This window comes from Sarcophilus harrisii, chromosome X (genome assembly GCF_902635505.1).
Source record: "Sarcophilus harrisii chromosome X, mSarHar1.11, whole genome shotgun sequence".
Lineage (NCBI taxonomy): Eukaryota > Metazoa > Chordata > Mammalia > Dasyuromorphia > Dasyuridae > Sarcophilus > Sarcophilus harrisii.
The window spans coordinates 13405900-13433511 of NC_045432.1; the positions used below are offsets into that span (position 1 = coordinate 13405900).

The window sequence follows — 27612 nt, forward strand, 5'->3', positions numbered from 1 at the left end:
GTGAACCACGTGAGACTGTGGATGAGATCGTCCATTTGGACGAACCGCGAGGGCTTTCTCACAGGGTGAACACTGGCCTTGGAGTCGTGGGGAACCCGGCTCCCAGTCTCGCCTCCCACAATCACTAACTGTGTGACAATGGGCAAGATAGCAGCTCTTGGGACCTCATTTTCCTTGTCTTTAAAATGGAGATGAAGATTGCTGCAATACAGCTTGGGAGAAATCAGTTAATAATGAATTCCCTCAAGTGGTTTCCATATTAGAATTGACACTATTGGAAATTATCATTGTTTCCTTTCAGTCATTGTTCAGTCTCCCTCATTTGGGCTTTTCTTAGCAGAGATAAAGGACTGATTTGCCATTTCCTTCTCCAGCTCATTTTGCAGATGAGGAAACTGAGGCAAACAGGGCACATGACTTGCCCAGGGTCACACAGTTCGTGTGTGTCCAAGGCTGCATTTGAACTCGAGCCTGAACCTCTAAATACTACATTGTCCCTACTAGGTCCTATGATCATGTAAAACGTGGTAATTGGTTCCAGGTCAATGAAACCATGCAGGGAAAGTTCAAATAAAGTGGCCACTCCAGGGAATTCCTTTTTATACTGGTCCAGTCCCAGCCACGTTTGCTTCCCAGTGGTGTTGTGGGGCTCCAGTAAGCCCTAGTTCCCATAATGCTTTGCAAACCTGGGAGAGCTTTACAAATGCATATTACTTCTACAATCACGGTAATTTTTGGCCAGAGGACTTCTATGTTCTTTATCTTTTAGGTGAGCAGTCCCAGCAGAGGGCTCCCCCTTACAGAGGAGGAGACTGGGGTCCCATACTAAGCCACCCAAAGGAGGAAGGTGATGGCGGCTATGCCCCACTTTGGAGGCTTTCTAGCTGGAGATCATCCTGTGACCCAGGAAATCGAGGTTCAGCGCCTCGCCCCAAATCAGCAAGCTGCTTCTGGGACTTGGGTCCGAATGCCCAAGCCAGAGCACCTGTGGCTGTAGCACATCACCTTCCAAAGCCTCCCAGATGCCTGAAGAAGAAAGTCCCAGCAGTCCCTGCTTAACTCTTCAGCTTTTCCCACTCCAGTACCTCTTCACGTCAAAGCCCTTCCTGTCCCTCCCTTCTCCCCCCCAGGCTAGCCCTTGCTCATACAGGAGCCTGTTTTTCTCTTTCACCCTCGCCAGACAGAGTAGCAAATTGTCCTGCCTCAGTTTCCCCCTGGAGCCTAGGGGCTGGGCACAACATTGAACTGAATTGAATTTCTGATTTAATAAGACTGGAGAGATCTTTTAGATACACAAAAGCCCTTTGATATAGGGATCTCTAATAGGTTAGAGACTGGACCTCTTCAGGATTTCATTAGTAGAGGGAACTCTCGGGTGAGGAAACTCCCTCTGCCAATTCAGGTTGGCATCTTTTTTTGCAACTTATAGAGTACTAAGAGGTTGTTTAGGGTCACATAGCCAGGATGTATCTGATGCAGCACTTGAATCCAAGTCCCTTATCTGCTACACTACGCAGCCTGCTTATCTGGCTCTGTCTCCATGCAGCTAGGTGGCGCAGTGGAGTGAGCGCCGAGTCTGGAGGCAGGAAGATTTGAGTTCAAATGCACCTCAGATACTTCGTAGCTGTGTGACCCTTGGCAAGTCACTTTCCCTTCTGCCCGTCTCAGTTTCTTCATCTGTAAAAATGGGGATAGTAACAGCACCTACTTCTTAAAATTCTTGTGAAGCTCAGTTGAGACACTCATCATACGGGGGCTCTTCCCAGAGGGGGCGGCTCCAGCTCCCAAAAGCCCTGTTTGGCAATGGGAAAATAACCTTTTCGGCTTCAACTTTTGGCGGCTACCGGGAGCTGAGACCGCGTCTCCCGACGCCCCAACCTGCCACTGTCTGTGGCCACGCACTGATTTCGATGGCCTCAAGACCCAGGCTGGCTTCAGGGAGGCCTCAGCCAATAGAGACCGACTGGAACCGCATTTTGACTCCTGAGGAAGTGGGGAAGTTGTTGCATATCGGTAATTTTCTCTTTATTTTAGTATATTCTATTGAATCTAATCGAACTGATTACTAAAATCATGACTGCCATCAGAGACTCTGTTGACCCAGCACGGGGACAAGAAGGAATGGGTGCGCCTAAGGATGGGGGCCAGAGACCAAAGCCAGAAGAGAAGACATCTGGGAAACGCACATAAGGTGGCAGAGGAAGATCTGGGTGATGTTCACTGAGTGGCAGCCCCCACCCCGTTCTGACTACTTAGAGAGGACCAAGTCCCAGCATCCCCTACACTATGGATGATTAACAAAGCCGGTCAAGCTATATTATTCCTAGGTCCCACCAGGGGGCACACAGGGGTACTTCAGGGCTCACTTCCTGGATGAGATCACAGAGTATCAAATTACAGAAGAAGAATATTGGAGTTGAGCTGGAAAGAGGCATCCTAGGAGTCTGTCCTTGGCCTTGTTCTTCCAGTCAATTTTTTTTTAATCAATGACATTGATGGTGTGCTTACCAAACGATGAAACTGGGAGGGCTAGCCGGCACATGAGATGGGAAAGATCCCAAGAGACCTTGGCACAGATCTGGGGGGGCATAGAATCATTACTGCTATGTCCGACCATCAATTGCCTCCACACTTATGGGGGTGGGGGCGGAAGCCTAGTCGGTCAGTTTGTCTGAAAAAGATCTGGGGGTCTCTGTCTCACTAAGAATCAGGGGTATGAAATAAGGAAGGCCCCTTCAGCCCCAGTCAGCAAACATGGACTACTGTGTTCAGTTCTGGGTGCTCTTGGATTCCCCAGCCTCTGGGGCCTAGGCTGGAGGGATGCTGCTGAAGAACGCTTTGGGGGCAGAATCCAAGTTATAGGCAGAAAGAGTCAACTTATAGAGCTCTGAGAGGTTGAGTGACTTGTTTAGGGTCACACAGCCAGGATGTATCAGAATAGCCAGGATGTATCAGATGCAGCACTTGAATCCAAGTCTCTTATCTATACACTAGGCAGCCTGCTTATAGAGCACTGACAGGTTGACCAGAGTCAAACTGGAGAGCGCCCATGAAGTGAGGCAGGGGTAGTGTTGGTAGCAACCTGTCAAAAGCCTGCCATTTGGCACAGTGCATATCAGAATATGAGAGACAGTGGAGAGAGAAAGAGAGACAGAGAGAGACACACAGAGAGAGACAGAGAGAGAGAGAAAGAGAGAGACAGAGACAGAGATAAAGAGAGACAGAGACAGAGAGAGGAAAGAGAGAGGAGAGAGAGAGAGAGAGACAGAGAGAGAGAGAACGAGAGCTGGGTTCGAATTCCTCATCTGACATCTAACATTATGATCTTGGGGCAAGTCAAGTATTTCTCTTAATACTCAGGGTAATTTTGTTGAAGAGAAGGGGAAGGCATTTCTTCCTCTGGGATTTTCCAGGGCCAGTGAAACCCCAGGTCCTGTTCTGTGTGAAAGTAAGTTCCCTGCGAGTACTGGAGATGACGTTGGCAAAGGATGCTGGGTCAGTGAGTGCCAGCGGGCTCCCTGTCCCCTAACACAGCACTGCTGAGGGATGGAGCCTTCTGGGAAGGAGGTTTAAAAACAAGTGTCAGAGAGGAAGGAAGAAAATGGTGGCAACAGTGACACATGAGGAACAAATGAGGAACACATGAGGGATAAGAGAAGACTTGGAGAGCCTCAGGACCTGTCTTCGAAGTATCTTAATGCGGTCGCAAAGAAGGAAAAGTAGATCTGTTCTTGTTGTTTCCCCCAACTATGGAGAGGTAGCAAGGACTCTGGAGCATTCTGTGTACATCAGAGAGGCAAAACTTAACGTAAGGGAGAAATTTCCCTAAACAACGTTTCGTCTTGAGGTGCTCAGTAGAGAAAGCATCGGCTTGGAATTCAAATCTTATCTCAGGCCTTTATTAGCTGTGTGACTCCCAGCAAATCAGCCTCTGCCTCAGTTTTCTCAACTGTAAAATGGGGATTGGAATAGCACTGACCTCCCAGGATTGCTGTGAGGATCGAGTGAGATCCGTTAGGTTGTATAGCATTTAGCATAGTACCCAGCACATAATAGGCTTTTTAATAAGTGCCGGTTTCTTTTCCCTCCCTTGTTCCTATCCTGGGAGGCTATCCATCCTTTCCTGGGTGACGTTTGTGAAGAGATTCACCTTCAGATGCAAGTTGGATCAGATGCTCGGGTGATTAGGAAGGAACAGAGGATAAGAGGAACAGAGAGGGATTACAGTCAGGATCCCTTTGGCCCCTTCTATCTCCCAAATCCAGCTTGTGCCCCAGCCACCATATCTCCCACTGGCCCTTTGCTAATAGGCAGCTGGGGGATTTACCCTCAGAAAGAGGGGAGGGTTGTCCCAGGCCCCGGGAATTGGCTAAACAGAGTGGGGGAAATTCTCCAGGCCCCTTGGCAAAGAGCAGCCACCGCCCTAGAGTCCATTTAGGGGAAAGTTGGTGGTTGTTTGGTCCAAGAAGGAAAGTGGCAACCCATGGCAGGACAGTTCACTTGGTCCCTTCTTTGGCATCTTTGCCCCTTGATGTGCAGCCCAGTTTTACTATTTTTCCATTAGTGTCTTTTTCCCTTCCTCCCTTTATTCTAAGTTCTCTGTTTCTGTGTATTCATTTTTCTTTTCTCAGTTCCTGTTCTCCGTCCTTTTTTTTCTTTTTTTTCCCGTCCAACTTCAGGCAGGGATGGGCTGATTTCCCAAGAGCTAGTGAGGTCAAAGAGGGGGAAGGGGTAAGAAAGAGGATGAGGAGCGAAGGAAGGAGGGAGGCTGAAGGAAAGAGAAGTGGGGCAGGGAAGGGACGGGTGATGGAAAGAAGATGGGAGGGCAGGAGAAAGAGGAGAGGGGAGGAAAAGGTCAAGGGAAAGGTCAAGGGAAAGGAAGGGGAAGAGGGAAAAGAGAGAAAGGAGGGAAAAGAGGGAGAGGGGAGAAGAGAAGGAGGAGGAGAGAAAGGGAGGAAGAAAGCAGAAGAGAGAAGGGAAAGAAGAACTAAGAGGGAAGGAGGAGAGGGAGAGGAGACAAGGAGAGATCTCCCATCCCCCTGACTCCCACCTCTCCTTGCCTCCTTGCTTCCAAGGGCTAGGAAGGATAGGGCAGCAAATGAGTCATAGTGGGGGCAGGGGCTGGCCAGGTGGCACAGACACAGACAGGGCACTTTGCCCATGTCAGGCAGCCAGATGCCACAGGAATCAGATTAGAAGCAATGATTGTCGGAGCTGAAAGGGCCTTTAGAGATCATCTCCTGCAGCCCCACACAGGAGCAAACTGAGGGTTACACAGACGGCACAGTGGGGATTAGGGCTCGGGTATCCAAAGGAAGAGGGGGCCTCTCACCTGGGCTTAGTTTCCAGCCTCTGAGCCTTCTTCCCCTCCCCTCCTCCTCTTCTCCCCCTCATCCCCTCTCTTCCTCTTCTTCCTTCCCTTCCTCCTCTTCTTCCCCATTTCTTCCTCCTCCTGCTCCTTTTTTCTTCCTCTTTCTCCTTCTCCTCCTCTTCCCCCTTCTTCTCCCCCTCCCTTCTGGACTCCAGGCCCAGACCAGAAACCCACAAGCTCCTGAGGGCCCTGACATTTGAAATACTGAACAAGGCTGAGAGGTAAAGGAAGGGTTTCCCAGGATTAGCCATTCGTTCCTGTTGCTTTTCTGAAGAAGCCATGGGGGCAGAGAGGGGGCAGAGAGAGGGAGAATACTATTAGTGAGGCCAGGGTAAAGAGGTACCTGGGCTCCTTTCTGGACACCTGAGCTCATTTCTGGACACCTGGGCTCCTTTCCTTATACCTGGTTTCATAGTTTCCTCACACCGACGCACCGGCGCTCATTTCCTTGCCTGTTTCCTGTCTGGCCACTGGCCTCAACCTGAAGCCCAAGCTCAGTTGTATTGGTTTTTCTGAAGCTCCAACTAGAACAAGCTGGGCTTGTGACTGGGAATGCAGAGAAAAAATGCTATGGCCGACCTCCAGAAGTTTCTGGTCTCACCAATCTGACTTCTCCCTTGGTCAGGGTCTTAATCTCATCAATTCCGGGGCAAAGAAGGAGAGGGAGACTCAGGCTGTCCTCCTGGGGAGCTTTCGGCCCCGTTGAGGAGATGTGTCCAAGCACGAGGTAGCGACTAGCCCTCGTATGTACTTGGCACCTTAGGAGAAGGGGGTATGAAAGGAGCAGGAGGATACGATGGAAAGCTCCTTGGTGGGAGGAGATTGTGGAAGGCCTATATCAACATCAAGGATTTGGACCTCATTCGGTAGGCCATAGGGGGCCATCAAAGGGTTTTGGGAGCAGGTATCATGATCAGAAAGGCCCCTAAGGAAGATTATTCTGGCCAAAATATGAAGGATGGATCAGAAAGGGGAATCAGTTGGAGCCAGGAAGAGCCATAGGAGGTGAGAGGTGGCAGGTGCCTAGACCAGGGTGGAGAGAATGCGAGAATCCACAAGACTAATATAAGGGTCAGAAAGAGAGAAAAGTCAAAGAACTGGGAGGAAGGCCATTGGTTTTAAGCCAGAGGATGGCCAAGACGGCTGGTCCTAAAGCCCTCAACCTGAAAGGGACATCAGAGGAGATCCGGTCCAATCCCCTCATTTTACAGAGGAAGACAGTGTGGCCCAGGGTACCCAATATCACAGAGGCAAGAAGTGGTCTATCTGCTCCTTGCATTACCTTATGCAGAAATGGGTCTGGAGATGATTACTGAAAATCCTCAGCTAACTGATCAGTAGAAAAGAGATGGCTGGTGAACTGGCTGTTTCAGGCCTCCGAGCAAGGACCAGAAGCCCCGCTGTTTGAAAGTCCCCTTCTCAGGGAAGCAATAAACTGGGAAAATATTTTTATAGTCAAAGGTTCTGATAAAGGCCTCATTTCCAAAATATATAGAGAATTAACTCTATAAAAAATCAAGCCATTCTCCAATTGAAAAATGGTCAAAGGATATGAACAGACAATTCTCAGGTGAAGAAATTGAAACTATTTCTAGTCCTATGAAAAGATGCTCCAAGTCATTATTAATCAGAGAAATGCAAATTAAGACAACTCTAAGATACCACTACATACCTGTCAGATTGGCTAAGATGACAGAAAAAAATAATGATGATTGTTGGAGGGGATGCGGGAAAACTGGGATATTGATGCATTGTTGGTGGAGTTGTGAATGAATCCAACCATTCTGGAGAGTAGTTTGGAACTAGGCTCAAAAAGTTATCAAACTGTGCATACCCTTTGATCCAGCAGTGTTACTACTGGGCTTATATCCCAAAGAGATCATAAAGAAGGGAAAGGGACCTGTATGTGCACGAATGTTTGTGGCAGCCCTCTTTGTAGTGGCCAGAAACTGGAAACTGAGTGGATGCCCATCAGTTGGAGAATGGTTGAATAAATTGTGGTATATGAATAATATGGAATATTACTGTTCTGTAAGAAATGACCAACAGGAGGATTTCAGAAAGGCCTGGAGAGACTTACACGAACTGATGCTGAGGGAAATGAGCAGGACCAGGAGATCATTATATACTTCAACAACAATACTATATGATAACCAGTTCTGATGGACCTGGCCATCCTCAGCAATGAGATCAACCAAATCATTTCCAATGGAGCAGTAATGAACTGAACCAGCTACGCCCAGAGAAAGAACTCTGGGAGATGACTAAAAACCATTACATTGAACTCCCAATCCCTATATTTATGCACACCTGCATTTTTGATTTCCTTCACAAGCTAATTGTACAATATTTCAGTGTCTGATTCTTTTTGTACAGCAAAATAACGGTTTGGTCATGTATACTTATTGTGTATCTAATTTATATTTTAATATATTTAACATCTACTGGTCATCCTGCCATCTGGGGGTGGGGGTGGGGGGTAAGAGGTGAAAAATTGGAACAAGAGGTTTGGCAATTGTTAATGCTGTAAAGTTACCCCTACATATAACCTGTAAATAAAAGGCTATTAAATTAAAAAAAAAAAAGAAAGAAAGTCCCCTTCTCAAATGCTGAAAACCTTTGGTGGCTTCTATGGGCACAGGCCTGACTGGCCGTTTCTTGGCCAGGTGAGGCTTTCCTAGAGATGCCATGAGGACTAACCAGGGTAACTGCCTTGGGCTAGACACGACCTCTCTAACTCTGCCTGGTTTTCTTAGTTTCTGCTCTTGAAAGATCAAGGAGAGTCTCCAAGGCCTGCTTTTGTACAGATGGGGATTCCCCTCCCGGAACGCTTTGGATCCCCTTTTCTCTCTCGACTTAGTAGAGTCTCCCCAGTGATCAACCTGCCAAATTAGAGAGAGTGGTTCTCACACGACAGGCATCTCCGGTTTGGCACAGGGACTGGGTTTAAAGGCTGTCCTCTTGGTAGATTCCAAATGCCAAGAGTCCTAGGGCCTAGTTTACTCCCTCAGGGAGGATTCATTAAGCCCCCACCACGTGCCAGGCTCTGTGCTAAGGGCTGGGGATGAAGGGACACAGTGCCTCGAACACAGTGAACTCTTCATAATCACCTAACGCCCAATCTCGGCCTCTGCTTGTGGAGCCCGGGGCTTCCTGCCCAGCAACGAGGCTGCGAAAGAGGCCTTTGGTGGCAGCGGCTTAGCCGACCTGTGATCGCTAATGACACTTCTGCCAGTGCCGGGAGGAACCCACTGGTGATCTCTGGGAGTTTCCTGGAGCCACGAGGCTTCAAGTGGCTTGCCCAGGGTCCCATCACCGGTAGACATCCCAGGCAGCTTCTGTAGTTCCCTCTTTAGTGTTATTGAGTCCTAACTAAAAGAGGAAAGTGACATCCCTCAGCTAGAAGTGTCCAACAGAGGCCCGGTGACCACATAGAGGGACTGGAGGTTGGAAAGGGGGCTCCTGCATGGGGAAGCTAGTGAGACTCCCAACTACAGAGATTTGAAGCATTTTGCTCTGAACCTAGGATTTTAGTGGAAATCTCATTCAGATCCCAGTTTAGGGATAGGAGGATTTAATGGTGGCCCTCCTTCAGCTGACTTAGTGCAACCTAATGGCTGAGTAGACCGAATATTATAGGAAAGAAATGGGGAGGGAAGTAGTGTTTACAAGTTAAAGGGTGTTAGCTTTGGAGTTAGGGGATCTGTGTTTGAATAAGTCACTTTCCCTCCCCTGCCTCAGTTTCCCTCTCTGAAAAATGAGGGGGTTGGATTAAGTGACTCCCTTCCAGCTCTAGATGCAGGGTTCTATGTGTGACTTTAAGCAAATAACTTTTCCTTCCTGGGCCTAGAGCTCCAGACAACTCTCTAAGGCCACAAAGGCAGAGCGGGTAGCTCCATGCAGTGGGAGGGGGCTCTCCCCCAATAAATGAGGGAGTTGGTCATGCCGGCCCTGGGGAGCCCAGGAATCTTGTCCTGTGACAACACGTACACATATTCACACGTATCTTGTCGGAGGATGGAGAGTCGGAAGTTCGGTCAGGAAGGGAATAAAACGTGGCCACCCTGAACATCATCTCAAAATGGATATCCCTGGATGGAACGCAACGCTGGGAGAGGAGAATAGAATAGTGGGGATATGGTCTAGAATAAGAAATTCTCGGTAGCTATGTTCTAGGTCAGTGGTTCTCAAACTTTTATTTTCAGTATCTTTATTCTATTAAAAATGATTGAGGATCTCTCCAAAGCGTTTTTGTTTATCTGGGTTATATTTATAGACATTTACCATATTGGAAATAACTATTTTTGAATTTGTAGACCCTCAAAAAGGGTTTCAGAGAGCCCCAGGATTCTCTAGACCATACTTTGGGAACCACTGTTCTAGGGTAAGAAGAAAACAAGGTTCTAACAAGTTTCAGTTTGAGAAGGCAACTGAGGCAGGGTAGCGACACCTGGGAAAGACAAAAGTCCGAACGGAGGGGGATGGTGTCTGTGTGATAGGAATCCTCCTGTGACATGCGTGCATGTCTGAGTGTGAATGCGAGTGGGTGGCGGAGGCCGAAAGGCTGTGAGCATCCGTGCGTGTGCACGCTGAGGACTCAAGGCACCGCTTTGGCTTCACTCAAAGGAGATCATGGATTGTTTGGTGGCAACTTGGAAAGAAGTCCCCGTGGGGGCCCTAGGCCAGGGCCTGGCCATTGAGGGCAAGCTTCTCCAATACAAAGCGAGGCAGGAATGGACAACAGTTAGGATCCCTAAAGGTCTTTATGGGCTAGAACACTGGGCTGGATTTAGGAAGAAGAAATTTGATGGGAATAAATATAAAAAGCTGTGCTCTGGGGTCTCAAAAAGTTCAGCATCATGGTTAGATGGCAGTCCATTTGAAAAAGATCTGGGTGGGGGGCTAGTGGATTGCAAGATCAATGAGTCAAGTGTGTGGTTCGGCGCCAAGAAAGAGAATGGGGTCTTTAGGCTGCGGTGTCTGAATCCGGGGAGGTTCCACAGAGGCCTGCTATAATCTGTCCTGCCCAGAGTCTGTATTTCAGCTGCGACTGTAAGTTAAGGCCCCTCTAACCTCGAGAGCATCTGGACAAGAGACCAGGCTGAGAAAGGCCTTGGAAATGCATGCAGAAGACAAAGCAAGGACTGGCTATTGGGCTGAGAGGACACTGCAGACCACCTTGTGGCATTAGCTCCCCACCGCAGGAGTCCTCCCATCTGATATCAGGGAAGAACTTCCTCAGAAAGAGGAGAGCTACTGAAAAGCAGAGGGCAACACCTTCGCAGGAAGGTGCGGCCTAGCCCCTGGGAATGACTTCAAGCCGAGGCCGGATGGTCTCCTGTCAGGGATGTCGTGGAGGGCCTCTCTTGTACTATCATCTCCCAACTCAGGGATTCAGTGCAAGCCCCCTGAGGGAGCCTTCAATCCCCATCCCGCCCCTGGGAAGTGATGAAGATGACTGACTGGGGACCCCAAGGTAAATACAAGGATCAGATCGGGCCCTTCCTTGGGCAAGCGGGCCTCTGCTGGAGAAGCGAGTGGGTGCAGTTAGGCTTGGGGACACAGCAGAGCCCCACCTGAAGGGTGGGTGACTGACTGTGTGACTCTCCAGAATCATCCCCTGAGCTCAAAATGCTCCGCAGGGAACAGATCCCAGAAGGGTTCGTCATGAAAAACAACATCCACCCCTTCCATCTGTCTCACCCTTTCAACTTTGCCAAAGCGCTTTCCCGCTGACATTCAAGCTTCCCAACAGATCTGTGAGATGGATGGGACGGATGGCTAGTATTCCCTCCTCTCCATTTCACAGATGGAAAAACTGAGGCCCCGAGAAGAAAAGCGATTTTCCCATATGACTAGAATGTTAATGGAAGAACCCAGATGTGAATCCATTTTTCTTGCTTTTGCTGGGTTAGCTCTACAGAGCTGGAAGCAGGGATTCTGGGAACAAATGGAAGATAGTCCCACCAAAAGGCTAAATTTGATCATCGGGAAGATGAATGGGGAGGGGAGATGCTGGAACCTTGAGAGAAGGGCCTTGAAAGGTCAGTGATAAGGGCCATGGTAGAAGAAAGAAAGGGACAGGGGTTACAAACATTGTCGGGTCCACTGGACAAGACTTGAGGTGGATGGAAACGTGAGGAATAAGAAAGAGCTGTGGGTGGGGTGATGGGGTAGAAGGTTGGGGGGAGATCAATTTGTTTGCTACTGAGCTCATTTCATATTTTCCCTACAGTCCTGGGAAGGGCCTTGGCACGGACTGTTCCCAAAGCTCCTCATTTCAAATGGAATCAAATCCACCCACCCCTGGGACGGGAAACCAGGCTCCAAAAAGGTACCTTTATCCTCATTTCACAGCCCAAACTCATTAATGTGGGATTTTGTTCTGTTAATTTAATTTCACGAATGTGATGACATGGCAAGTCAATGTTAACGGAGGGGCAGTGTGAAAGAAAAATGAATATAAATAAAGTCAGAGGATTTATGTTCAAATCCTGGCTCTGGCTCTTATCGGCTGTGTGACCTTGGGCAGGTCACCTCATTGCCCTCTGCCTCAGTTTACCCTCTGTAAAATGAGGGCGGTAGATCGGATAGCCTCTGTTGCCTTTCTAGTTCTAGCTCTAGGATCCTGTGTGTCACTGAGCAAGTTCCCTTCCATCTGGGGGCCTCAGTTCCCTTCTCTGTAAAACAAGGGAGGGAGGGTTGGGAGTGGATATGTTAACTCCTGAAGCTCCTTCAGCTTTAGTCTACAATCCCAGGGCTCTAGTTATTGGCCCAGAAACCATACGGGAGTTGACCTTCGCAGTCTGTGCAGGAAAAGGGATGGCCGAATCGCCAGACAAGGAAATAGCGTTAATGACATTGCAGGGGGAATATTTAATCTACGAGGTGGGGAGGATTTTTCAAAATTACCCATTTATAAGAATAACAAACCGGTCTCAATGTTCACTACAGCACATTTACCAAGCTTTCGAGTCGAGAATGCACACTGGCCATCTACTAGTCAACAATCCTTAGTCTGGCACCTGAAGCCCATTGCAATCCTCCCCTAACCAATCTTTTCCACCTGGCTCTCCCTCAGTCGCCCATTCACTGGTTTCTAGCCATTCCTCTGCACCTGCTGGGTCCCCTTCCCCTCCTCACATTTATTTGCAGTGCTTCCTCCTAGAATGCCCTTCCTCCTCGTTTTCCCATATTCCAATCTCACCTTTTTGTTAGGGGCCGGCTCAGCCACCATCTCTTCCAGGGAAGGGAAAATGTGGCTCGTTCAGCCCTTGTTGGCCAAAACAATGGCCTCCAACCTCGTTGGAGGAATCGTGGAGAGGAGTGGCTGCTCTACTCTGTGGGAGATTTGGCGGCCGCGTCTGCCCCCGAGTGTCTCCCCCGTCACTATGCCCCGGCCATTCTAAATATATTTACCCAGAGGGTCTTGGTTCAGTGACTTGCTACCTGAGGGATCTTGGCCAAGTCACTTAATGCCTCCCCTCGGTTTCCATATTGTGAAGTGAACGCCTTCCTTTGCAGAATCACAGACTTGGGGGAAAAACACCTCCCCAATACTCTCCCACCTCTCCCCCCATCCCCATCTACCCAGAGAAAGGCAGCATGGAGTGTCAGACCTGAAATGGGGAAGGCCTGAGTTGGAATGTCACCACAGACATCTGCTATGTGATCCTGAGCAACTTACTTAACCCCCCAGGCCCCCGGTCTCCTCATCTATTATATGGGGGGGGGCTGCACCTCTAAGATCCCTGCTGGTTCTAAACCTATGAGCCCATATGTAAGTGGCGCATCACTGATTCTCTAGGACTCAGTTTCCTCTTTTGTAAAATGAGGGAGAAGAAGGAAGGAGCTAAGCATTTATTAAGCCTGTTGTGTGCTGGCACTGTGCTAAGTTCTCTGCAAATGGGATCTCATTTGAAGGACACGATGACCTTTGAAGTCTCTCCTGGCTCTAACTCCTATGACCTGAGGAAAGGTCCCTTAGTCCCTTAGCACCCACAGACTATTTGTACAGGCCGAAGCATAAGATAAATTTGGAAAAGCAAGAGTGAGATCCTAAAGACGTGAAATCTAAGAGGGTTAGTTTTGACTGGGAGATGGGAAGGGGGAACCTCTAAGGGGGGGACGGAAAATGGTGGCAGGAGGGTACCTGGCTTGTAGGGTGGAAAGCAGGTAGAGAAGCGGCCCTCCGGTGCCCAGCCAACTGGGTGGCTAAGGGCTCCAGACCGGCAATTCCCCATCAGGGCTGGCAGAGAACGGCGCACACCTACCTTCAGTGGGGGAGGTCTTCAACCTCTTGCAGAGACCACTGACGTCCCCATAGGTTTCCTGGATCTTCTGCAGAGCTTCGGCTCCCCGCAGCTCCATGAGGGAGCGGAGCTCGGGCAGGGTGCAGCCGAAGCCCCCGGCCCGGTTGGCTCCATGCTGCTGGTTCTTGGCATGGTGACCGACAGAGCTGTTGGCCACGTCTCCCATCTTGCCTTGGCGACTGGTGACCCCTTTCTTTGCTTGGTGCTAGCACTTGGCTGGATCTGCTGGGAGGGCTGCTTGGAGGAAGAGGAACCCTGCCGAGCGGAGCGGTCTCGGAGCAGCAATATGGAGTACCTGGTGGAACAAGAAGGAAAGCAGAGAACAAGAAGGGAGGCCCAAGTGAGCAGGAGCGAAATGACCGAGACAGTCGTATCAACTCAGGTTTCAGTGAGCAGATTCTCGGGGTCGTTTACTTGGTGAATCGTTGAATGGACATACTCAGCTGCCCCAAGTCTGGCTTCCCTGGGTACCCTTCCCAGGCAGAACCCCCCAACCTTTCCTCCCGGCCTTAGGGGCCATGTGGCCTGGGTGAGCCACGTGCCTGGTTAGGGGGTCAGCAACGACGATTCCGTGCTATGGAGAAGCCTGAAGCGATCTTCTTTTGGGAACTCGGCCAGCTAACAGTCACGAGCGCTGTGGTGTGTCGAGGTCCGAAGAGGGGGCCGATCCATGGACGAGGCTGTTCTCGGAGATGGGTGGGGGGATCCCCGTTACAATCTAGCACACCTGGTGTCTCCGCCGCACTGGGAAAACCTGGTCAAAGAGAGAAGAGTCAAGGAGAGGGGGCGGAGGAGCCCCAGGGATGTCCCCAGCCCCGTAGGCCCTTCTGGTCCAGCTCTGAGTGGACCAAACTGTCCCCAAGTCCCAGCCCTAGTTTGGAAAAGGAGTTTGAGGTGCCCGCCCCAAGAACGTCCACGTCTTAAATGGCTCCAGGTCAAGTTTCGGTCCTGTATCTGAGACAAGTGAGTTGACTTCTGTCCCTAGTCCAAGTCAAACTCTGAGTTCGAATTGTAAAGAGGCTGAGGCTGTTATGTTATCGCTGAGGAGTTAGGGCATCTGGCGTCCCGGTTTTCAGGGACTGGGTTCCCGGCAGCCTGGCCCTCCTCCTCCCAAACTTCTGGCTTCCCTAACCCCTGGCCATGTCTCTTGGCCAACCGGTCGAATGCCTCGAAGGTTCCCCGAACCCTAATGGGAAGGCCTTTTGGAACGGGAGCCCCCCTGTCCCTGCGCCAGTGCCTCCCCCTCATTGCCACCTCGCTCTGCCCGTTCCCACATGACGTGGGGCTCTGCGCGCACGAACATCCCTCATGGTTCCTGCCGCATCATTCACGACACAGCGTGCCATGACAGCTAATGAGGCAGCCCACACCAGTGAGCCTGGTGCCTGCTAACGGATGATGAGGGAAGGGGGCACAGGGAGGGCTTCGGCTGCTCACGGTGGGGCTGCCACCCATCTGCTCCTACCTCTTGGGGGGCCCGCTTCACACTCATCTCTCCTCTTCCCTTCCCTCAGCCTTCCAAATGCGCTCCCCCGTCTCGGGGAAACTTTCACTGGGTCCTGCTGGGTCCTCCAGCTACCATCCTCCCTCTCCTCCCTTTCACTGCCAAGCTCTCAGATTTGTGGTTTAAGCTCCTGCCTCCACTTCCTAACCACCCACTGCCTCCTCGATCCCTTACAAACAGGCTTCTGTCTCCACCCACTTGCCATTTCATCGAAACTTCTCTCTCCAAGGTGACCTCCTTGGGGGGTCGTAATCCGCTCTTTGAGGCCCACACTCGTCAAAAGCTGGATTATCACTCAGGTGACCTGGGGCCGGGTCCCAGTTTTGCCGTTGCTAACCGTGTGACCTTGGGGAGGCTGAACCTCCTTTCTTCAAGGTTGAAATGAAATAGAAATGCCCATACCCCGAGCCTCGGAGGATAGGAGGCCGACTTGGGCCCACAGAGAGGCAGTCCCACGGCCGGCTGGAGCCGCCACTGTAACTAGCCCCATCCAAGGCTGTGAGGGCCACAGAGCCCGGCGGGGTTCAGTCAATCAACCAAGACACACTGCTGGAGGGAGGGGGTGCAGGGAGCACTACCAGAACGATCGTTCTCATAAGAATCGAGGGGCAGCGAAATTACCAGACTTGTTCACGGTCCCAGGGCTCAGACTTGACACTAAGTCTTCTTCCTAGTGCGACAAGCTATCGCTCATCTTTATCTCCCCTTCTCTGGGAAAAGGAAGGAAGGTGAGCACTCATCTCCCCCCTCCACACTCACGAGCCCTGAGTCTCTCCCCATAGTGCCCTACTGTCCCGGAGGGGCCCGTCAGTCCTCCCTCCTCCCTGCTCTCTCCCGCAGACCCTTGTCCCAGCAATCCTCACAACCACTCTGCCAACTTCAGTCCCTCCTTCCTCCCAACTCCTTCCCTTTCTATCGGTGGCAGCACCTGGTCCCGAGCTTTATCTTCCTCCCTTCTGTCACCCATACCTCCTCTACTGACTGAGCGGAGACCAGGGAAAGGGTCCAGTGGTAGTGAGAGACCAGTTGGAGATAGCGGGACTCTATGGCGCGCCCCCTTCAGCACCGTCTCACGGCGACTCAGAAGTAGGAGTGGGGAGGCTGGACGTTGAGGCTAAACCAGGATTGAGGATTAGCAGGGTAGAAACGGCAGAAGTTTGGGGGGAGGAGTCTGGAGCTGGAAGGGACTTCCAAGGCCAACTCCTTCATTTTACAGAGGAGGAAACTGAGCTCCAGGGAGGGGGGAGGGAGGTGCCAAGATCATACAACTAGCAAGCACATTTATTTCGCAGTATATTATCTGGCCCCTTGCTGTCCTCCTTCCTTAAAATTCTACCCAAGGGAACCTTGTGGGCTCTTGTCCTGATTAATACAAAGGAATATTGAATCCACAGGTGGCATCGGGAATTTCAGGAGCTCTTGTACTCAGAAGCTAACTCATGACTCTTATTGACATTAAAGATATTTCCGGTCTCTGATAACTCATTACTCATATGACCTTGGACAAGTCACTTGACCCTTAAATATTCCCATCTTCCCCTCTGTCAAATGAGAGAGGTCCGGACGGCTCTTGAGCCCCCTTTTGGATCTTGATCTATATTTAAATAGTCACAAATTCCAGAAAATAGGGGGAGGCGACAGGAGCCAGAGGGGTTAACAGCCCAGCCAATTCCTACAAGTGAAGTAAAACAGCTGCCAACTGCAGGCCTGGGGAGGAGAGTGAGAAGGAGCAGCTGGCACCAGGGCTGGCCGACCAGAATCGCCCCTTCGTGGGCCAGGGGGAATCGGCAGTCTCCCTTCCCCCAAAAGCCGCCTTCAGTAGGTGGGGGGCTTTTGGATCTCCTTGTTCCCTTCAATGAGTCCCTCCTCATGGGAGCAGGTCTGGCCTCCTTAGCTGGGCCTTTGGAGAGCGCCGAGATGGCCCCACCAGCGCTCCGGCCTTTCTTCCTGCCCCGCTCCCGGAGGGAAGCTCAGGTCCGGCCAGGCCAGGCTGTTCCTGAAAACACACCAGGCTCTGGCCAGTTGTGGGGCCTGCCCGCTCTGCTCCTCCTGAGGATTCTCCCGAGACTTCCTACTGTTCAACTCCTAAAGTTCTCCAAGCACTGAGCGCTCGGTCCCACCTCAGCCACGGAACGTCCGCTCCCCTTCGGGGCCACAGCCAAGGGGTCGTTTTGAGCAAAGTGGCTCCTCAGCCCCCCCAACCTGACCCCACCCACCCTCTCTGGCTTCCAGCTTGCCTCTGCTCCTTGCCTGTCCTTCCCCCATATGTTATGGGCTCCTTCCTGCCTCCCTTCCCCACCTTACAGTGCCCCCCCCCCAGAGAATTATCCTCCTCCCAAACACGCACACAGACACACACAGACACACAGACACACAGACACACACACACACACACACACACACACACACACAGACACACACGCTGGCCTCAGCACTCCATTCCTTACTCCCCACTCTTGCTCTCTATCCTCAGGACAGATCGTCGATACAGGGCCCACATGGAGCAGATGCTCAGGCTTTCTTGTTGAAGGAAGGAGCCAATGACACAATGAGTGTGACAGGTGCTCCCTGCTTTGCAGGAGTTTTCTCCCTCCCCCTCGATGGGAGGGTGAGGTAACACCTTCTATGCAGCAGCCCTCAGAGATACAGGTTTGTGCCACGAATGTCTGAACCCTGGAAAGGAGGCAGTGGGAAGGAGCCTCGCTTCTGGGCCCTCCCAGGAAAAGGGAAGGAGGACTTGGGAAAATTAGCCCAACAACTGCCCTTTTCCCAATAGCTGCTCCAGGCAGCACCCCTGCTAAGCAGGTCCGCTGCATGGACATCTCTAGCCACCGGGCACATCGAGTGAGGGCGGCCCGGACAGGGCAGCCTGGGACCCCTTCAGGTGGCCATGCCGCCCCCACTCCCAAGCGTGGTTTGTACACACAAGCCCTCGAAACCAAAGCAGTGGAAGAGCGAAATCTGCCCACGTTGAGAAGGGAGGACCCCATCTCCCGCACCCCCACATCTCCCCGGCACACACGCACTCCCACTTGCCCCCCACCACATCTCTATTCACCAACCAGCACGCTGCCTACACACACACACGCACACACACACACACACACACACACACACGCACCCATGCCAGCGCACAAATCTGGGCGTTCACACGTTGCTGACATACAGAATCCATAGCACACACACTCCTCCCCAGCACCCCAGGAAGGCTGCTCCTCCCTTCACTGGCCCTTCTCGGGCTCTCAGGGCTGACCAGCCTGTAGCAGAGCTGGCCTGGGGGAGGGGTGGGTTGGGCTGGAGGATTTCTAGGGTGAGTGCCCCAACGCTGCCGGGGCAGGTGTCCGGGGCAGAGCCCCCCCCCGTGGGGGACGCAGCCAAGTGTACAGTGGAGTCCCCACGCCAGAGCTCTCATAGGCTCCCAGTCATCCTTTGGCTCTCTGGGGTCCATCCTGCTTTTCAGGGGCTGCTGGTGCCCAAATGGGCAGCTCATGACCTTGGCCACGAGTCCGTGACCCGGGGTGCCTCGGTCACCCCGGGTCCGACGCCCTCCTCGCCACCCTCCCCCGCCAGACGCACCTTTGTGCCCACCCGGTAGGGAAGGGGATGGTTCCAAGGACAAGGCCTGCATTCAGCCAAGAAGGGCGGGGAGCCGGGGGGGGGGGGGAGGGAGCTGAGGCTGAGCACGGCCTCATTAATATTTCAGAGGCACAGTCACTGCAGCTCCAGGGCCCTCACTGCTCTGCTACTTGTGCTAGTGGAGGGAGGCGGATGAAGGGGGGGGGAGAATAGAAAAGGAAAAAAGAAAGATAGATTTAAAGAGACAGACCTCCCAATCCCCCCACCCCCCTTCTCATGGGCACATGCTGCAAAATGCCAAATGGCTCCTTCTGTGGGGACAGGGCAGCAGCAGCTGCCACCTCTGCCTCCTTCCCCCCACCCCTGCCGGCGACAGGCAGGGGGCTCGGAAGTCCCTCGAGACTAGCCCCTAACAGCAACTCGGTCACCTTTCGGCAGAGGACATCCCTGAGCACACACCTTCCCAAGGTCACTTGCCCCGGACTCAAGGAGTCAGTTACCCAGGAGACTCAGACACAGATTCTGAAAAGCATGGAATTCTCGGCTCAAAGAATCATGGGATCACGGAGTCATTGAATTCCGGAGCCGCACCAGTTGGTCTCTTTGGGCACCGGCCTTCAGGGAGGCCGAGGTTTAGACTGGGGGACAGGTGGCCATTTCTTTAAAGCCAACGATTAGCAACTGAACAAGCGTCAATAAAAAACAATCTCTCGGAAATATAAGGGGTCAAAATCCCCACCGAAATCCTCAGCTTTGATTGGGGAGAACCAAGAATTCAACAACAAATAAATGGGAAAACTGCCAGTCTAATAATTACTCGCTGTGGGAGACCGTGAGTCACTCTCCTCCCCTCGGAGTTTTCTCAGTTTTCCCATCCTTAAGGTGGGGAGAACAATGTACTTCCACTACCTGGGTTCCATGAGATATCAGGAGGGCAGTGCTACGTCACCTCCATTACCGTCCTGACCCCTGACCCAGCACAGTGAGGGGAAGGGGAGGGAAAGTTTTAAATCCGAGGTCCCACATAAAGGACACGCACGCCCAAAGGGGAAGACGCTCCCCATCTTCATGTCCGTCCATCTCTAACCGAAAGGCAGCCTTTCCTTTACTTACTGGAGGGCCCGACTCTGAGGAGGGCCTCGGAGGTTTCAGCTGCCAGAGGGGTCCAGAGACAGCGTAAAAGTTCAGAAGGCTCACTCAACATTTCACCCCGCGCCCCAAACCTCTTGTTTTCTCAGCCAGCCACATCTGAGACTGTGACTGTGGTTCTTAGGAACCTTGGCTATTTATAAGTAGAAATCTAGACAGAAACTCCACCCTTCCTACCCCTCTACCTAAGCATCTTTGCTTCCAACAGCTTCTTACCTTGAGCTTTATGTGGCTAAAGTGCTCTGGAAGCTTTCAAGCCCTATAAATAAGTTGATGTTGTTATGATTACTTGGCAGAGGTGCCCCCATCGCTCTGCCCTCCGCCAGAGGAATATTCTTTGTTTGGTGGAGGCCTGGGATGCTGCTATCCCTTTTAACTCTCCCCCTCTCTCCTTTTCCTCTGGGGGGGTACCTTTGCTGGGAGGCCAAGACTTACCTATCATTCAAACAGCGGCAGTCTATGTTCCTCCCCTCCATTCTGTCCCTGTTAAGTCCCGATGGCCAATTCTGGGCGGGATGCTTCTGGGAAGCAGTGGTTCAGGGATGGAGAACATCATTTACAAAGTGTAAACTAGAACTAGAGCCGGGAGGGGCCTCAGAGGCCATCAAGGCCAATCCTTTCATTTCACAAAAGAAACTGAGGCTTGGATGGATGTGATCTGCCAGGAGTCACATAGGAAGTACCAGAGGTGAGATCTGACCCCGGGTACTCTGCTTCCAGGGTCTGCACCCATATTGCCCCTCTCCATTCTGACCACCTGCCCGGCCGCCACTGACCCTCCCAGAGTCCAAGGATGGCCTCTCTATTGTATTTCTGTGAAATGACTGTGCCCGCACAGCTTTCCCAGAATCCCCGAGGCTCCAGAAGAGTTCTAGCTTTAAGCCAAGACAGGGTACTAGGAGAGACAATTCTCCTCAGGCAAAAGTCTCCGGTCCCCCAAATCTCATCCTTTTAAAGAAAAACTGAATTCTGGGTAAGTTACTCATTCCCCAATCTAATTCCCTCCTTTACCTCTCTGCTTTAATTTTCCTGCTCTCCCCTTTAACCAGAAAGTCAACCAAACCAAAGACGAGACCTCAGTAGAGGGAAAACAAGCCTATCACAGCCATCGCCAATCACACCACATTGGTCCTGTTGGGCCGGATCTCTGGAAGTAGGACTGAACAGGTAGGGCCGGGTGTTGGGGCCCAGCTGAGAGCCCAGAGTTCTCATGGAAGGCGGCCAGAGACCTCCTCACTCGTCACCTCTTGGGAAGCTGTATGCTCACCCCAGCACATGCTCATCCCACCTGCTGGGAGCTCAGAATCACCTGAGAATCTGAGCCCTGAGTTTTGTCTTGGTCATATGCCATCCTCCATCAGACTCCAGGAAGAAACCAGGACAACACCTGGTTCTCCTCTTTCTTCTATTCCCTCCATAAACTGTGGCCCACCTCGTTTATAAGCTAAAATAAATGGGGTCTGCCGTTGGCTCCATCCAACCACATGCCCAGAGTGGACATTCTAACATTCGAGAAGCAGACGAGATCAGGACCATTCAGTCACATCTTCCTTATCCCTCCTCTTCTTAGAAGCCCTCACAGGACCAAGTTGGGATTTAGAGTCAGAGCCAAGTCAGCCCTTGGGCGTCTTTGGGACTCAGCTTCCATGCCTGTCAAATGAGGAGATTGAACTCGATCCTCCTATGAACCTCAAACTGCCAGGAGGTTCATGCATTGGATCTTGGTAGATTTTAAGCACTCTTGTTTGCCTCGCTTTCCTCATGTGGAGAAGGAAACAGTGAACCCTTCTGGTATCTCTCCAAGAAACCCTCAAATGGGGATCACAAAGACTTGGACATGACTGAGCAACATATTGACTTAAAAGACCCCAAAAGAACATTCTCTGTGTGGACTGCATTTTCCACTTATTTTGTTAAATGTCTCCCAATTACATGTGAATGTGCTTCTCCTTATGTGAGAGTTTGCCGGTGGAGCCTTGAGTCTGACAGTTCTGTTCAGACCATAACCCAAATGTCTTCCAGGTCTACATGCTGTGAATTGGAATTCTAAGAGGACGTGTGAGGACGGTTCGGTGCTATCTCCATCCGCACTGTTGGCAACACCGCTCTGAATTCTTTTTAAGGCACAGGCTGCCGAAAAGCCTCACCTGCAAGCTCGGGAGCCGGAAGGGCCCTTGGACGTTAGGGAATTCCATCCTGCCATTTTACAGAGGAGGAAACTGAGCTCCTGGGAGGGAAACACCTTATTCTAGGGCTTCATAGAGCTGAGTATCTGAGGGGAGCTCTTGCTGCCTCAATCTGCTCTATTAGCTTGTCTCTAGTTGCTTCCTGGAAATGAGATCTGTCTTCCCAACTGGAAAGGGAGCCCTCCAGCATGGCCGAACCTTGTACTTTAGTAAATACTCGATAAGTGAGTGAAAAAATGAATGGATTTGGGTCAAATGGTGACTCTGAGCTCTAAGGCATGAGCTGGGTCATGAGAGATGGGGAGGCTTCGCCAGGTGGAGATGGACAAGGAATGGGTGATTTAGAGACCCATTCTCCCTTCCTGTGGAGGGCATCTCTCCACCCTGACCAGGAGCTCAAGTGGTGCCAGATGGGTAATAAAACGGCTGCTCCTCTAGCAAGTTATCACTTTGCTCGATATCTCCACCAAAGAAGCATTTTTGCTCATTGTCTCCAGAAGGCCCCTCTTAGAATGAGCATGTGCTCCCTCGAAGGGGGGTCAAATTTGCTCTTTGTCACTTTCCCGTGGACATTTGTCTCAGAAGGGAGAGGAGCGGGACAAGCTTAAAGTTCAAGGCAAGCTTGATGGGGGAAGGATGCTGGGGATGAAAAAAAGAAGACTGGGACCCTCCAATGCTATCTAGATGGATCCAGAGGGATCGAGATGGACCCAGGCATCTCCGGGGGGGACATAGAGCAGGGAGAAAAATGCAGAGCCCTGGATGGCCAACCTGTGTTCTACTAGAACCTGGCCATTAATTCACTGTGTGACAACGGATAATTCCTATTCCTTCAACTGTCTGCAATGTTCCCATCTGTAAAATACTAATAAATGGCATTTGTTGACCACCTTCAAGTTTATTAATTGCTTTACATACATTATCTTACTTGGTCCTTAAACAATCCTGGTAGGTAAGTTTTTTTCCCCCATTTTACAGATGGAAAAACCGAGGCAAGGAGTAGGTAAATAACTTGCCCTGGGTCACACAAGCTTCTGTCTGAGGCTAGATTTGAAGGTAGCTTTTCCTCACTCTAGAGCCAATACTCAGTCCACTCTTCCACGCTGTTTTTCCATGAAAGGTGGTCATGAGATGATTTCTGAAGCCCTATCCCAGACTGATATTCTGGGTCTCTTATATTTGGATCCTTCAGTAGATAGATGGTCTCACTTCATGCACTGCCAGTACTGACCCATCCAGTGCTGACGGGTATTTAAAAACTGGCTCCCCTTTAGCTTTAACCTGCATCATTCACATTTTATTCATCACTATTTTAAATCTAAACAACAAAATCAATCGAGCCCTAATTTGTGGCATTTGCTTATTTGCAAAGGGCAAAGCCTACACTGGAAATTTAACAATTGGCTCAAGAGCCAGCACCCCCTGCACCCAGCCTTTCTCATTCTATGCATCCTTGTTTAGACTTTATGGAAGTTGTCACAGAAGACCTTCCCAACAGGATTTGAGTCTCTTTCTATTTCAGTGTACTAGTGCAGTTATCCATTGCTCTTATTCCTTGCCTTTGTTCTTTTGGATCACCAGCGATTTGCACCTAGTAGGCCAAGACCTGCCACATACTAGGCGCTCGCTACGTTTTTGCTGACCGCCTGGCCTTGCTCCAGGCCCCGCCCGCCCCTTACCATGGCTTTGGATGTCTGTTGCTGTCTGTGTGTACCCAGCCCAGCTTTCTTCATGAAACTTCCTGAGAGAATTTGCCACCATTCAAAAAACGTCTCCTGCAAAGAGTGGAGCCAGGGGGTGGGGGTGTGCTGGTGGGGCTGAAGACAGTAGAGTAGGGGGACTGGGGGAAGGAGATTTTAGAGCTGGGAGACTTGGGAGGGGAATTTGAAAAAATGGACTCCAAGAAGAGGGGATATGGCTTTCTGGAGAAGGGCGGGTTCTGGAAAGAATAGGATGCCCTAGGAGTGAGGGCTAGAGAAGGGACCTCTCCCTTTGCCCCATCCCCAGTGCCAAAGGAAGACTGAAAAGGTTAGAAAGCAAAAACCCCCCAAACCCTTAGGGAAACAGCACAGGGAGCCTGGGGGAGAAGCCGACCAAAGAAGGCCGATCTTGGAGGGCAGGGTTTGACTTTCATTTTGTTTTTATATCCAGAGTGCCTGGCACATAGTAGGCACTTAATCCATGGTTTGAGGGTTGTATTGAACTGGGTTGGAGAGCAAACTAACAATTCATACAGGAAAAACCAAGTGGATGAAGGATGTCTGGTGTTCAAATTCTGCTTTGCAGTTGGACGGGCAGCCATAGGTAGAAAACGCAGCGGCTCCTCAGTTGAAGGGCCCTCTGAACGCAAAGACAAAAGGCTGCCAGAGGAGTCACACTTGGGAAACTGTCTTTTCAACCCTCCCAAGCTGCTTCTTGATTCAAAATCCATTTCTGAAAACACCAATGTTATCCCAGTTGCTCTATGGCCATGAGTTACCAACACCAGATCTCCACACAAGCCTTTGTTAAGCACCACACAGGGGATACAGAACCAGTGACAACCACTAGCACCGCCGCCACCTCCGACACCACGACGACAACAATGGCAGCCACAGCAACAACCTCCCCTGGATTGTTTCCGCCTTCAGGGAACTACTGGGGGTGGGCTGGAAATAACATGTAACCAAAGGGTCAAAGCTGAAGATGGCCCAAGATAAAATAGCCCATGATTCTGAGCCTCTCAGATCTTATCACTTCCTGTTCCAGCCAAGGACACGAGGCCGAATGTTTTTTGCCGGGTGCTTCTATTGTCTGCTCTTGGGCCCTGTAGAGGGGGAGACATCGGCCCTGCTGCCAAGGCATTCATAAGCTAGCTGAGGAGACGGGACTCAATTAGAGATGGGGATTGGCCGTCCGGAAGAGCCGAGAGTGTGGCACACGCTGACACACATCAGTACATCAAGGAGGTAACAGTCACTGTGCTGTTGGCATGGGTGAGGCTTCATGGAGGGAGTAGACATTGAGAAACAATGGAAAGGGGGAAAGTAGAAAGGAGGGACCTTTCAGGGAAAAACCATGGGATGTGCAAAGGCAGCAGTGGGCCTCGGGTGTGGGGGGGTGTGTGAGTGTGTGTGTGTGTGTGTGTGTGTGTGTGTGTGATGCTGGGGAGATCAGCTTCAGGGAAGGGGAGAACTGGCTTTGTGTAGGGAAACAATGCAAGGAAAGGCTAGAAAGGGGTTTGGAGATAGAGCACAGAGTCTTTAAGTGCCAGGCTAAGGAGTCTGGCCTTGGTCCAATAGGCAATGGGGAGCCCTTGATGATTCTGGACTGGTAGAGTGATGGATGAAAACAGGACTCTCTGGCCTAATTGCCAACAAGAGCAGTGGGAGGATTTACACGCCCTGTCAGGGTGGTTCACTGGGCTCATATCTTAATGCTGGGCCGGTCGTTTTGTCATCTGGACCGAGCAGGAGTGAGAGCTGAAATACTCAGGTCAGACCCTGCCATTCCCAGGGAAAACGAGGCTTCTGGCCTTGTCTCCCCATCCGTATGGCACCACACCCCTAGAAACTCGCAAGTCAGGGACCAGCCGGGAGCTGAGTGTGGAGCTCTGCCTGCTCTCCAGAGCTAGGCCCCCCAGGATCTCAGGGCCCCCCCGGGATCTCAGGGCCCCCCAGGATCTCAGGGGCCCCCAGGATCTCGGGGCCCCGGCTCCCAGCCCCAGCCCAAGCCGTCTCTTGTGAATCTTCTGGCTGCCCGGACCTTGCCCTGCTCCCTGGACACTGCCCGGCTCCCTGACGGAAGCGGCCTCCCTTCCTTCCAGCTCTGGGCCAGGTCTTTCTTCCTCTCCTGCTGCTGCTGTGATTAGCGCTGTCCCCACCCCCACCCCACCCCAGGCCCAGGGGAACACTGCCACAACAGGAGAGAAGGTCAGACTCTCCTTGGCGAGAACCTTGGGGGCTCGCTCTCAGAGCCGAGCCCTTCGACTTGGGGAGGGGAAACACGCAGCGCTGCTCAGAGTGGAGCATCTTGGGAGGGGGATGATGCAGGGAGAGAGGCTGGCAAGGAGGAAGCACAATGACACTAATTAGCCAATTACAGCAGAGCTTTTCTAGGAGAAAACTGCATTGCAGTATGAGTGGCATGGAGCCCAGAGGAAGCAGACACTGGGGTCCCCCCATGTGCACATTTACACACTCACACCTCCTCACACCCCTCCCCCTTTACACACATATACGCCATCAGCCACATCTGACCCCTTAAACACATGTAGTCACATAGAGCCCCCAGGAACAGATTCATGCTCACAAACTCCCCCTCCTTCGCAACTGGAAGGGGAAAGTCCCATGGCCCAGAGAAGGCTCCATCCTGCAGGCCAGGAGAATGAAAAGCCTTCCCCTCACCCCAGCTCTGCCCCCTACCACCTCTCTCCTACATCACAGTTCTTCCCTCAGTTCCTCTCCCACACCTCAGGTCCAGGGACCTGTCTCAGATCATTCTCAGAAGGACAGGGAGGCAGTTTTGGGGAGCAAGCAGCCTTGGTGCTGGAGACTGACCTTCCCTAAGTGTCTGCAGCTCTTTTAGTTGCCCCCAGCCCCGCCCCCAAGCTCCCCTCACTTTCTATTGGACTTATAGGCAGGAAAAGGGCGCTTTTAATTCTGCTTCCAATACTTGATAGTTTTGTGACCCTGGGTAAGTCACTAGACCGAGAGGCTATTTTCTCACTAATCCTTTTGGAGCTAGATTCTCCCTCTAGTCTGGGGCCCCACTCAGGGGTCCACACTTAGAAAGTCTCCCCTCTGCAAAGAGCAGCACATACAGACAACTAATAACGCCATGCACTTGAACTGATGGAAGTTTAAAATGCAATGCTTTGGAAGTTCTGGCTGAGTTTTCTTTGATTTAAACACACAGATCCTTTTATCTCAAGCGATTTCATTATGAAAGTAGCGAACTTAATAAAATTGGCCATTGAAGAAGGAAGGAAAGAAGAAAGCTAGAAAGAAAGGAAGGAAAAAAAGAAAAAGGAAGGAAGGAAAGCTTAGAGCCTGGGTTCTAAATCTTGTGTGGTGCTAATCGATACCTTTGGCGTCCAGAAAAACCCAAACCCCTTCTCAGAATGATGTTTTCTGAACTAAAATACATGGGATTGCAAAGAAAGTCACTTATAGGGAAATAGTTTTCTGAAGTTCTCGACCCCCACGTTAAGAATCCCTAGTTTAGAACTCAGCCCCAAATGATCTTTTCAAAGAGGAAGATGAGGAAGAAGATGAGGATGGATCTCTTGGGTTGGGGGCAGGAAGCCTCTAGGGCCCCTTCAAAGAGGAAAGAGACAAGCCCAGAACTTAAGACTGAGAGAACCGGAAGGGGCCTTCATGGCCATACCATGGAATGCTCTCATTTTACAGAGAGGAAAACAGAGGTGCAGGAAAAGGAAGTGAGTGACTCAAGGTCATACATAGGACCCTAAATCTCAGCTGGAAGGGCCCTCAAAGGCCAGCTAGGCCAACCCCTCATTTTATGGAGAGGGAA

The 27612-nt window shown here is 51.2% G+C and overlaps 1 protein-coding gene and 1 long non-coding RNA gene across 13 annotated transcripts in view; both read right to left on the bottom strand.

The window, feature by feature from the left end:
• Positions 1-13977, bottom strand: part of ATP2B3 (ATPase plasma membrane Ca2+ transporting 3) — a 106380-nt gene extending 92403 nt beyond the window's left edge. For all 12 annotated transcript variants that reach the window (XM_003774696.3, XM_003774693.3, XM_012553184.2 and 9 more), the window contains exon 1: positions 13645-13977. In XM_003774696.3, coding sequence (XP_003774744.1) covers positions 13645-13849 — 205 coding nt within the window. In that variant the 5' untranslated portion in view covers positions 13850-13977. The remainder of the gene's footprint in view (positions 1-13644) is intronic.
• A 250-nt stretch (positions 13978-14227) lies between these two features.
• LOC116420375 overlaps positions 14228-27612 on the bottom strand; it is a 32145-nt gene continuing 18760 nt past the window's right edge. The window contains exon 3 of the long non-coding RNA XR_004230652.1: positions 14228-14437. This is a non-coding gene — a long non-coding RNA (uncharacterized LOC116420375). The remainder of the gene's footprint in view (positions 14438-27612) is intronic.